At 34.2% G+C, this 12567-nt stretch overlaps 1 protein-coding gene across 7 annotated transcripts in view; it reads left to right on the top strand.

Annotated features, from left to right (window-relative positions):
• NBEA (neurobeachin) overlaps positions 1-12567 on the top strand; it is a 467531-nt gene that overhangs the window by 191520 nt on the left and 263444 nt on the right. For all 7 annotated transcript variants that reach the window (XM_069012126.1, XM_069012137.1, XM_069012124.1 and 4 more), the window contains 2 exons: positions 3661-3787; positions 8074-8201. In XM_069012126.1, coding sequence (XP_068868227.1) covers positions 3661-3787; positions 8074-8201 — 255 coding nt within the window. The remainder of the gene's footprint in view (positions 1-3660; positions 3788-8073; positions 8202-12567) is intronic.

Below are 12567 nucleotides of genomic sequence, written 5' to 3'. Positions count from 1 at the left end.
CAGTGGAGGATGTTTATGTGATACATACCAATTATCCTTCCCTATGTATCAAAGAAAGTAAAGACAAGTAGCTACTTAATAAACATATCGTAGATTGTAGAGGGTGAATATTTTGGATAATTACTTTTTGTCAGCGAAAATATGCTCTTTTTGGATGGTTTTTTAGTAAGAAACTACTTAATTTAAATGAATTCACGTCTTATCAGTAGTTGTTTATTGTGACCTATAGAAGGAGGATTAGAACTTCTTTTTAAATTATTTATAATAGTAGTAACGGGATTCTCTGTCATGAAGGAGCCTGTTGACTGTGGAGACTGGTTTCCATTGAGAAATGAATCCTTACTTAGTGAAACTGATACTTACTTAAACTCCTTTGAAATGTCTGGCTATAGTCTGTTTTCTTTCTAAAATAAGGAAAAGCACTTGAGAGAAGAGCTCTCCAAGGATATCAGAACTTCAGTCAAGGGTTGAGAATGTGAAAATCTCACTGGGGTTGCAGCAAATAGAGGGGGATGCTTTGGGCATCCTTCTGCTTTATGGAGTAATACGAAGACACTTTTTTTTTTTTCTTTCTTTCCTTTTGCAGATTACCTTTAATACCTGGTAATAGAACTTTGATTTTTCTAACAATAAAAAAAAAAAACAACCCAAACCAAAACCTCAAAATCTAATTTTCCTGAGGCATATGGGAGGAATGAATACTCTGAATAATGTTATCACTTCTCTGAACAGTTCCATTTGTGTAGACACTTCTGTTAATCTTGAATGGATTTCCTTTTAGCTATTCTTATGTCATGCAAAAAATATCCTACACTGGAAACCTTGTTTTCCAAATGATACTGAATAGTAGTAAGCTTTTCAGTCTTTTCACTGATTAAAGGTCTGAACTATTTTGGCTGGAATGTAGTAGCTCTTGTTTGTAAGTAATTGCTTTTTAAAATCAGTAATTTCCCCAGTACTGTACTTAGTAGAGGACAGTAAGGTATTGCAGAAGCCATGGTACATTCACTGTGAATTGAAGGCTCCTTTTTTTGACAGATTTTACAATTTCTTTTTTTTAATGAAATTGTTTTTGATCCTAATCTGTAGATTAGCTTGATCAATTAAAAAGTATTGCTTGAATGGAATTTCAGCAAGTATGAGGTTTAATTAGAGCTATATATGTACTGAATTCTGAAGTAAAGATTTATATGAAGATTTGAATTTTTGAAGATTTGAGTTTTATATTAACATTTTAGAAATGCTAGACATATTAGTGACAGTTTAAAAAATTAGTATCACATTTAAAATATTTAAATATATATTAGATTAAAATGCTTATTTTGCCATTTTTAATTAAGTTATGCCTATGGTACTCAAAACAGTGACTCATGTATGTCAGTTTTTGAGACATATAGACAAAGTATCTAAAATCTTTTCGGTTTATATACTTGTAATCTATGAAATATCTGTGTTATTCATGATTTTAAAGTAGTCTATAGAATTTAATTGAACAGCACCTTTTTTTTTATTATTTCGCTATGATAAAAAAGAAGGAGAATGCAATTTTTTAGAAACACTAGATGTCCCCCCAAACCTATTTACAGTTGTTTTTACAGTATGTCACAGATACTCTAGGAATACAGTCATGTCTATAGGGTGTATTTTGTGCTGGACTTATGTGAAAGGTGTTTTTTTTCAGTTATTCATGGGTTGCAGTCGGTGTTTACATTCCATCTGCCATCGCCATCACAGTCAATGTCACTGTCACAATTTAATGAGATGTATGTTACCGAAGTCCTTTAGTGCTGTGAATGCGTCTTTGGGGAGATAGGTTTTCTTCCTTCATCTTTTTATGTAAGAAACTGGCTTTATAGTTTTTTAGACTGGATTTCTGTAATTCATATCCTGATTCTTACTTCTATGTTAATCGCTGGTTGAACAACTTAGCAACTGCATTTTTAAACAACCTCAATGAAGAAAATTTTACTTTGGAAGGAAAAGGGAATAAACAATAAAAATATGTATTCCCTATGCATTTGTGAATAAAAATAAGTGTATAAATACACAAATGCACACACAGAGACATATATATGTGAAGGCTTAATCTTTTTTAGGATACCCTATTCTCAGTTAAGTTGCTGTGATTCCGAGATTGGGAGAGATAACCTACCTTATACTTTTGAGTTTCTCGGTGTGTTTGGGTACATTTAGAATTTGTATTTCATCCAAGCCAGAACACACAGTGTAAGCCACAATCCATCTCCCAATCCCATTATTAAAAAAACAGCCTATATCAGTTCCTAATCTAAATCCTGAACCTCACCAGCTACTTTAGTGTCAGCAAGCCCAGTAAATCCTACTGCATTTTGATACTGTTTTGAATGTAAATGTTCTCAAATGAGCTAGTTAAAATTCCAATATTTACCTTAATTCTTTTTTCAGTAAAAAATATCTAAAGGCAAATTTTAAAAAAAAAAAATCATTCCTGCTGACGGATTATTTTTCACACTTATCAGCATTTGACCTCCACTACTGCCTGACTACTTAAGCAGTCAAGAAACCGTAAATGCTTTGTAGATCTCTGCAGGAAACTGAAAAATAATATATACCTGTGTAATGCAAGGGACAATGATGTATCAACTGCTAAAACTGACCAGAAAGAGGGAGTTAACAATTATCATTTCTGAAAATGGCCATTGATCTCTAAACTGGGGTTATTCACCCCTCAGTGCTAACTTGGATAAATCTTGTTGCCTGTCAGCCTCTTCTCTGGTAGCATTGCAGTCCCTCAGGCTTTGAACTCCAACTACAAGACTGTTTGTAGCTACCTCTTTTGCAGTGATGTGTTGCAGAAGGACTATGCAGAACAGGGACAGCATTTATCACAGCACTCTCGCTCTTCATGGCCTCTCTGAGCCTTTGCTGGTTTGCTTCAGAGAGGCTGAACTCACAGTGCCGTTTCAGCAAACATGATAGATTGGCATTTAGAGGCTAAGTTTAGCCCTTAGCTCTGACCCAGATCACTTAAAGTATAAATGTATGCTCTGTGTGCATCTTTTTTTCTGGGCAGCTGTTCACAACCCATTGAAATGATACCCCCACTGCCCTTCTTACTTTTAAGATCTTACAATTCTCCTTGACTCAAGGAAGGAAACAGAAAAATTGTAATTAGAGTCTTAATACTCCCCAGGCACTAATTTCCCCCATTACTTCCTGAAGTGATAAACGTTTTTTATCTTTCCGGTCATTTTTAAATTTCTATTTTATTTTCTGCCTGTAGTTGCAACTGGGCAGGCAAGTATGCATATATAAATTTTTTTTAAGAAATATTTAAAATTCCATCCTCAACTCAAGCTCATCTTAAATATACCTTTATTTTAGAAAGATCTTGCTTTACAGGATGATGTAAAATTATTTTCAACTTTGGAATATAATTTGGGAATAATGGAAATGAGGTAAGGATATATTTTGCCTGATTTTCAATAGATTTCAAGCTTATTATTTTTATACCAGCAAAGTTAAGGTATTAATTTTTATGATACTCCAATGGAAAGGTTTTTACTATGTTAGAGTAAATAACATTATTTCCATACTTAGAAGTAGATTAATAATACAAGGACTATTTTAAAAGTTTTGTTTCTTAAGACTGAATTAAGGTTTGTGTTTTTTGGGGGACAGGTGCAGTAGACTCAGGATCTTCTTCTTCCTCTTCGTCATCCAGCTTTGTGAATGGTGCTACCAGCAAAAATCTGCCAGCTGTCCAAACTGTTGCTCCAATGCCAGAGGATTCAGCTGAAAACATGAGGTATATAAGTTCTATCTTTTAATATTAATTATATTTTCTCTTCCTAAAATACTGTTAAGAAATTAAGTGATTTAATGTGCATTTCTGTAGTTATACATATGCTACATTGTATATACTTTTTGGGTACTAAGGATGTATATACTAAAGTAACACTTCACTGAAAAGTCTGAGTTTTTCAACTGAAGAGTCTAACTTGTTCAAACTATGCCAGACACTAAAACTTCATTAAAGTAATTTTTCAGCTGGGTGGTTTTTTTCTTTATTCAACAATGATTGTACAGATTGGTAATGGAACACTAGGAAGTGGAAGGAGAGACTCAACCTCTCCTGAGCAAATGAAAGCCTGCGTTAAACTGGACAGGACAAAACCAGACCTGTATTTGTGCAACTCACTAAATGGGGCACCCAGTCTGAGTGTTGGTGTTTCAAGAGACTCATGCCCATGGGTAGCTAATACCTCTCTTGCCCTGACTGGCAGCCAGGAAAATGCCCTCTGAAATTCCTATTAAGTATCTTGTATAATAATTATTATTGTGTAAAGATTTTGCTGCAGCACTTCAAAGACAAATTTTTGACCTTTTCAAGGTGCACACGCATCTGCCCTAAAAAGCTGACATGAGACATACTATGGAGTGGCCGAGTGTTCTTTAGTTGGCTGGCCACTGCAAGGCGTGGCTGTAAGAACATTGGAATGCAGACAGCAAGCTCAGTCTTCATAGGCTGTTTACGAGTTGACAAGCTTAGAAGCTCATGAACAAAAGATTGCATTCCCTAATAAGCTGGAAAGGAAATAAATCTAAATCAGGGGCCCTACATAACCCATTAAAAAAGTAACAATGCTTCAGTGATTGAACACACAGTGAAAAAAATTCCTTTTTTTGCTGGTCCTACCTGAAGGGTCAGATAAGTTGTCCAGGTGGAATTGCAGCAATGGGTGCAGGTATAGGCTGAAGGCAAAAGGGCTGTTGGTTCCACTCCAAAAAGATGCAAATATTCAAGGAGAGAGTGGTCATTTGTATGATGTTATTTATTGCTTGACTGTTTCATGAGACAAGTTAATAAAATTGTGGTGTAATTAAAGCACTCCTTTTGCTTCTTGTCTTCATGTGCGAAGACGATGTTTCACAGAGGGACAAATCTTTTTCAAAATTGAGATATGCATGTTAAAATTTGTTAAAATTAAATAGGTATCTTAAAATTCCGTTGGATCATTAATTAGTTTCTTTTTCAGCTATTATAACAAATGCAATGTTATTGTGCTTTCCCAAGCATTTTTAATTTTTTTCTCCTGGAATCAAAGAAAAACTTGAGGTGCAAAATCTGTAAATAAAATTTTGAATTCAGAATTTCAACTCAGATGTTGTATTCTGAGGAGTAACTGAATAGGTGACCAACATGTAGACAAAATCTATTCAACCCAAGGAACATCTTCTGGGCTTTTTTTCCTTTCTTCTGCCCACCCTCCCAACTCCACCTCTTCTGCCTAAGAAACAACTAGACCTTTATTTTGATTTTTTTTTTGTTATGTCATATAAATTCATCATGCTATAGCTTTTATGAGATTAAAAATTAGAGTTGTTTGTGGGGAGAGATTGTGTGACACGAAAGGTAACGTATCTAAGCCTTGCCTTATAGCAACTGCATAGGAAGATCTGATTATGGTTGTAGACTGGGCAGAGGAAAGTGAGAAGGAGAATAATCTTGGACTCTTAGACGTTTAATAGTCTTGGTTTGGAGGTAGAGGTTTGTCTTGGAATGAAGTTGGGAAGGTAGCATACTTGGGACTGGAACAGTGTATGCCCTCATCCTCTTTGCACTTTCTTGTGACCAATTCAAGCAGGAGATAGTAAGAACCTCCCATGGGATTATTTGGTCTTTTTGCTCACAGTTTTAAAAGTGTTTTTTTTTTATTTTGGTCTTTCAATCTTTTCTGTCACAGTTTATCGCCTTTCTATATATAAATGATATATAAATTATATAAAAATTATAAATTTATATAATAGTAAATATTATAGCAATATATATTATATGTTATATATATTTTTCTATAGTCTATTTTCTGATGTGTGTTGTCTTTAATCTGCAAATTAAATAATCTAGAATTTGGGGGCTATTAAGAATTTATTTTCATTGAAGGTCCAGAAATGGGGAAGAAAAAAAAAAATTATTTCTTCACAAAAACCCCTTAAAATCTCTTCATTCAGTCATGAAAAATAGTTACATTAATCTCCATAGGGAATTCCCTAATGATCGCAGTATGCTTTTTAAGATATAATAAATGTTAGAAACAGCTGTAGAATAGGTTCAGTCTCTCTCATTTGTATGTGTGAGTACAGAAAAAGCAGTGAATAGGTCACCTACTTACCCAAAATATTTTTTGGAATCTCTGTGTAGATTTATTTCTTGATTTTGCTTGTTCCTTTTGGAATTGAAGGACCAGAACTCTACTCAGTTTTCAATATGTAAATGCACCAGGAACTTTTCTTCTTTCACTATTTAAATATCAAATTCAGTCCTTTGATATGCATTTTTAAAAGGTGCTAACCTTTGATCTCATCTTTTTACAGAATACTATTCCAAATTGCCCATTAATATGCCCATAGCAAACAAGATCCATCAGCTGTCCATTTGATAAGTTATTAGTAGCTCATCCAAGGTGTTGATTAATAGCATACCTGTACCTCCAACGTTGCTTGATTCTTAAGTAAAAATTGGTCTTAATTTAAAAACATTGGAACTTGAAATTTTTTTCAATGTTACATGAAATTTTCAGAGTTAACTTTGAAATTAGGGATTTTATAAAACTATTTACAGTAAAAGTATATTTAAAAATATGATTTAGATAAGTCTAGATTAATCTAGGAGGTTTTTTATCTCTTATCAGCAAAAGCTTGGGTTAGATTCATGTTGAAAATTAAAAACTCTAAGCTAGTCACCTGCATTTCAACTATAGTCAATAGAGGCTTTCCCACAGTGAAGTTCATTTCAAATAATCTTTTTAAAACAGCCTTAAAGGGCTGCTGATATTAATCCATCCTTTAGAGTATTAGAAAATCATTATCTGAATTTTAAATGGGATGACAGCACACTTAAAGAGAATACACTACAGAAGTTCAGTAAAATAATTTCAGGCTAATGAAGGAAAGCTTCCAATATTTTTATAACATCAGCTTTCTTTTTAAACATAGAGATCTTCAAGTGATCTGAGTTAAAACATCCACATTTATTTAGTGCTTATAGTTAGTAAAGTATAAAATCTAAATGTCAGTGTTCATTCTCTTAGATTCTGTCAATACATGTAACTTCTTCCTGTAATTACATTTTTGAATGCCAATAATATATTAGTGCCATAATGCAAGCACAATGAAAACCCCTTCAGCCATCAGCAATCTGAAAAAGAACAGCAAAAATTCTCAGTAGACCAGAATATGTATGTAAGTTTATTTCCACTTTAAAGTAATCGTTTACTCCTTTAAGATAACACAGCAGGTTTTTAATCTTTGTGTAAGAGTTCCAGTGGGCAAAGGTGTTACAACCTTTCAAGTTTTAAAAGGGGAGAAGGAACCTTAAAGAGTACAGTCCTTAGCACATTGCTGACATTCTCAGTCTATCACTAGTTTGTATCCCCAGAAAAAGGAGTGTTATTTCTGGTATTTAAGAAGCAAACAGAAGTCACACCACCTCTTCTCATTGTACAAGAAAAAATTAAGGACCATACCATGCTTCAAACAGCCTCAGCAGGCAGAGAAGTCTAAATGCAAAGGCAAAGTGATTTACCTGGGATCATGTTCCCTCAAAGTTGAATAAAAGAATATTGGTTCTCTTGATATCTGTGCTAGAACACTTTGTCATATGCTGCCTTGCAATATCAAATGTTGTTATTTGAAAGCTTGAATAAACAAGCAAGTTGCTTGTGATTGTTTTGGTGAATAAAAAGATTCTCTTTTCAAGATTTCAAATGTGTGTAAAATCAGATTTAAGCTGAGATGGTGAAATAGACCTATACTTGAATCTGATATCATGTTTGAAAAGGATAATTAAAATTTTATTTGTTCTGGAGTACTCTGCAAATACTGTAGAACTTATGAGGCTGACACACTGCTGACTCTGACATGAAATTTCCATTTACTTAAAGCATTTAAAAACTGTAAAGTTTAATCAAATTACGATCATCCTGTTTTCTAAAAAAGCTTACAAAAACTTTTAAAAACTGTTGTGATTTGACATAATTTAACTTCTATTGTGAAGTGTTCTTACAATCATGGTCTCTTTTTTTTTTTTCACAGTATCACTGCAAAGCTTGAAAGAGCTTTAGAAAAAGTGGCCCCTCTCCTGCGAGAAATTTTTGTTGATTTTGCCCCTTTCCTGTCCCGAACATTATTAGGCAGCCATGGACAAGAGCTGTTGATTGAAGGTACTGTTTCTGTAATAAGATTATATTATTTTAGCTCTTATTAATTTCATATGAACAGGTTTGGGTTTTTTTCACTAGACTTTATACAACTATTTTTGATAAATAAATTAATCAGTTGTTAATACATTGTGATTTCACTTCCTTGCATTTAATTTCATTTAAAGAAATCAAAAGTGGTAGCTTTGGTACCCTTTTTCTCCCCTGAGATGCTGCGTAAAGATATATCCTGTCACCTTACAATGCAAAATCCTCTCTATAGTTTGCCTTTCTCTCCTCAGAATAATTCAGTGCTTCAGCCTGACTTTGAGAAGCCAGTGGAAATACAACTAAAAAGTGTAATCTATTCCCACAGAAGAAAGTAAAAAGAAGACCATGTTCCAACATTATTGATGCATGTATTTGTATTTGGTAGGGTTGTTATTTCCTCAGGCTGGTCAGCTGTATCCACACAGGCACGTAAAGAGCTGTCCCTAGATGGGGAATAAAAAGTGAAAAATTTCAAAGTATCCTTGACCACTTTCAAGGATTTTTATGGGGTTTATGTGGTGTCTTTGCTACATCATAGTTAGAAAATTTGCCATAAATGAGGCAGGAAGTAATGCAGAAATTATGCAGGAAGTGCAAATATGGCAAGCGCATGAAGTAGTGAATCAGTACTAATGCAGCTAAAATAGTGAAGGGGGAATTTGCATGAGCATGTGCTGCTCCCAGGTCATGTGTTCAGAGGAATATACAGCCAGGTAAATTTTTTCCTTCCAGGGTCCAGGGTTGTTCTTATGAAGTATTGTTGTTTATTGAGAGGAAAAAGCGTCATTCTGAAAAGGCTTATAATATGTGAAGATCTACACAGAAAAAATAGCTTTGTGTTCAAATTCCAAAACATCTTCTATTATACATATGTTTAACCTAAATATTAGTGTACAGTTTTTCTATGGTAATTCCAATATTACATCTCACAGTGTTGGCTCTTGTTACTATAAATATTTACATCTTGTAACTGAAATTTTCTAGAACCTTTTCTTCTTTTTTCTTCCTATTGTTTAATAATATTATCGTTTAATAATACCAAGGAATGGTATAGTAGCTTAGTAATACTTAGAAGCTTCAGGTATTTATAGTGTTAATTTTATAACTGTGAATAAGTTGCACTTCTCACTTAATGACACCTGAAGTTAATGGTCTGAGATTTACATTGAGATAACTGTAAGATAATTGATGGGTTACATTCTTAAATATATTATTTCAGTGAAGTTGGTTGCAAAATTTGTAGCAGCATTGTCCTTTTCCATTTGGCAATTGATTAATTGCACTATAGTTTTTATAAAATATGACTAAAATTGTCTTGGTTTTACCTAATTAAAAAAATTCTTCACTGATGTTGTTCTGATTTTGTTTTTTGGTCAGATCCATAGCATGAACAAGTCTGCAACAGTTCCCAGGATACAACAAAGAATGAAAAGCTAGAGGTCACAGGAACCTCACAACTATATGGCAGTATTTTATCTCACTGCTTATCTAGAGAGAAACATGATTTGTTTGCTGTAGAATGTTTCTGATAACTGTTTGGAATGTCTTTCCAGATTTTGCCCCATCTGTGACTTAGCCACCCAATTCAGTCAGAAAACATTGGAACCACTGAGTTCCAAAACAAGTAACGTCCTTCCCATCATTTGTCTTTACTGTTATGTCTGACCTTCTCATTCCTGATTTCTAAAAAGCAGTCCTTTCTTACCAAGATACTGAAATAGCAATCTGTGAAGTAAAAAATCCAAGCACACCATAGATTTTTACAATGCAAGAATTTAATTTCTCTTTGCTACCTCTGAAGTACTTGGGCTTTTTTTGTTCTTAACAGAGGATTCAGAGAGTTGCTTTTGTAGTCATTGTGTACTTCTGATCTTTTCTTTCTTCATTGCTCCTATGAGACCCTTGTTCTCAACTAAACTGAATTCCTGCCTAGTTAAGTTGCCTTCGAAAGAGAATTCCGAATTCTCTCCTTATTTACTTTGAGAAGTTTCCTCTCATTGTTTACTGAAAGCCAGTGGTAGTCTTGAAGTACTTGAAAGTGCTCTCCAGGTAATGACTGTGTGAAACAGAGGGTTTTAGTGGTGTAATTCAAGATATGAGAGTGCATAGATTTCCTGTGGGGCTTTGATAATTGACATTTGATTTTTTTTACTGGCAAGCGGTAATTAACTTGACAGTTTTATATGCAATAGTTTAATTTGTTACTTTATATGTAAAGGTTTTAGTTATAAGAATCAAAAAGGAGGAAATAAACTCTATATAATTAAGTCTTAAGGCACTTGTGTTTTTCAAATTGATCACCATAAAAAAAATCTGTTGTGTTCTGTGAAGCATGTACTTTCAAGCTTGACATAATGATACCTTTCATTCTTTGCTGTTTTTGAAACCTCCTTATGGTATGAAGTTTTTCGCTATCAGATTTTGCTAAAATCTGAATACTGTCAGACGTGCTTGATGGCATCTACTTTTTCCTGAAGCTCTTCCTAGTGTTCTTTTGTGTGTGTGTGTGTGTGTGTGTGTGTGTGTGTGTGTGTGTGTGTGTGTAAGAAATGCTAAATCATCTTCAGATTTGGTAAGAATGTACACAGTTTTATAGCTGACTGTAAATACTGAAGAGCACAAAATAAAAGGGAGTAGAAAACAAAATTAATTTTAATACTTTTAAAACAGGTTAATTATGCAAACTTTCAAGAATATCTGGTGCTTTTAGATAGATGTTGTCAATATGTTTTTGGAAATGTCTATACAACTTAGTTATGATTTCACCTTTTTGTAGTAGCTCAGCTGCCTCAAACCTTTGGTGAAAAATCTTGCAGTCATAGCCTTTTACATCACATTTTATCATCATTCTGTCCCATGGAAGACTGGCTGATCTATTGTTTGAGTAAATTATACTTAGTATCTTAATGGCTTCTTAACTTTTGAATAGAGTTGAAATGCACAGGCTGCAATGATCTGGTCAGTCCACACCAAAAACTTAGGCCACTAATACTTGAAATTGTTCATTTTTCTTGTTTGTTCTGGTAAATTCCCAAATGTGACTGGTAACAGAGGAACCTTATAAAGCAGTAATCTGGCATTGCAGAATATACTTATTGGTAAAACGCCTCATCTATTTACTCCACTAAAATTACTGAATTACTAATTACTGAAATAGTTACTTGCTCCTTTTTCCAAAACCAGTTCTTTTTTCAAAGGTATCTTACACTCAACTGAGTTTCAAATGTTTCATCAACTTCTCAGAATATTGTATATGTGGAAAATATCCTCAGTGATGGGTTAAAAAGGACTTATTTGCATTTGAATGCAAACAGCTTCAAACAAAGTACACCAGAACCAGCCCAACACTGCTGTGGTTTGTCAACTGAGGTTCTTCCAATGCCTCTGAGAACAGAAATTGCAAAGGTTAAAATTGTCCGTACAGAATCTAATTGGAAACAAACATGCAATATGTATAGGTCACATATTTGAGCTTAGCAATGGAGCTCATTGTGGAGTTCCATTTAACACTTGCACAGATATGTTTTCACTAACTAGTTTCCATATGGTCTGCAAATGCCCTCCATGTAAAGTGCATTACAACATTCTAGCTTTTAGGTGAAAATGTTACAGGCAAGTGTAATCTGATATATAGTCGAAAGAAAAGCTATATCCTCTTTTTGTCAAGCACAGATGGATAAAAGTATTTCCACTACAGCTATTCTTGGCGTGTCAGTAGGCTCACAGTTGAAACACACTCACATAGAATGCTTTCCCTTCTCTCCAGTGAGGTACCAGAGAAACTTCACCGGTGCTTTTACTTTGCTATGTCATTAACTGGGGAGAAGGTCAGCCAGGTAGCCCCTCTCCAAAGGATCTCAGATTAATTCCTTGGTGTACATGTGATACGTTTCTGATACAGGCACAATTCAAGTCAGATGACAGAATGTTTTTGCACTGATAGGAGCAGAATCTGTTTCTCCTCATTAACTCACCACGTGGCCCTATGAAAATATTCAGTAGAGGTGATGATGGACTAGCTTTGTATCATGTTTGACAGGAGACTTCTTGAAACAATTGAAAAATTGTCCAAAACATTCCTTTGGAAGCCACAGATAGAACTTGGGTGCTAAATGACACTACTTTAAAAGCTCCCCAAGACTTCAAGTGTGACATCACTGTGGCATCTACCAATACTGGCACAATTAGTTTCTGATTTCCTTGAAGAATACTGAATTTTGTATTAGGAAAAGCAGGACAACCATTTTCCTTAAAATATTAAGGTCATTCAGAAATCCCTTACACTCTCTGGGGAAAGTTTACTTTTTTGGAGCTTAACATGCCCCTTGTGTTTCTCTTA

The sequence above is a fragment of the Aphelocoma coerulescens genome, chromosome 1 (assembly GCF_041296385.1).
Source record: "Aphelocoma coerulescens isolate FSJ_1873_10779 chromosome 1, UR_Acoe_1.0, whole genome shotgun sequence".
Lineage (NCBI taxonomy): Eukaryota > Metazoa > Chordata > Aves > Passeriformes > Corvidae > Aphelocoma > Aphelocoma coerulescens.
This window is presented reverse-complemented; position numbering and strand designations above follow the sequence as displayed.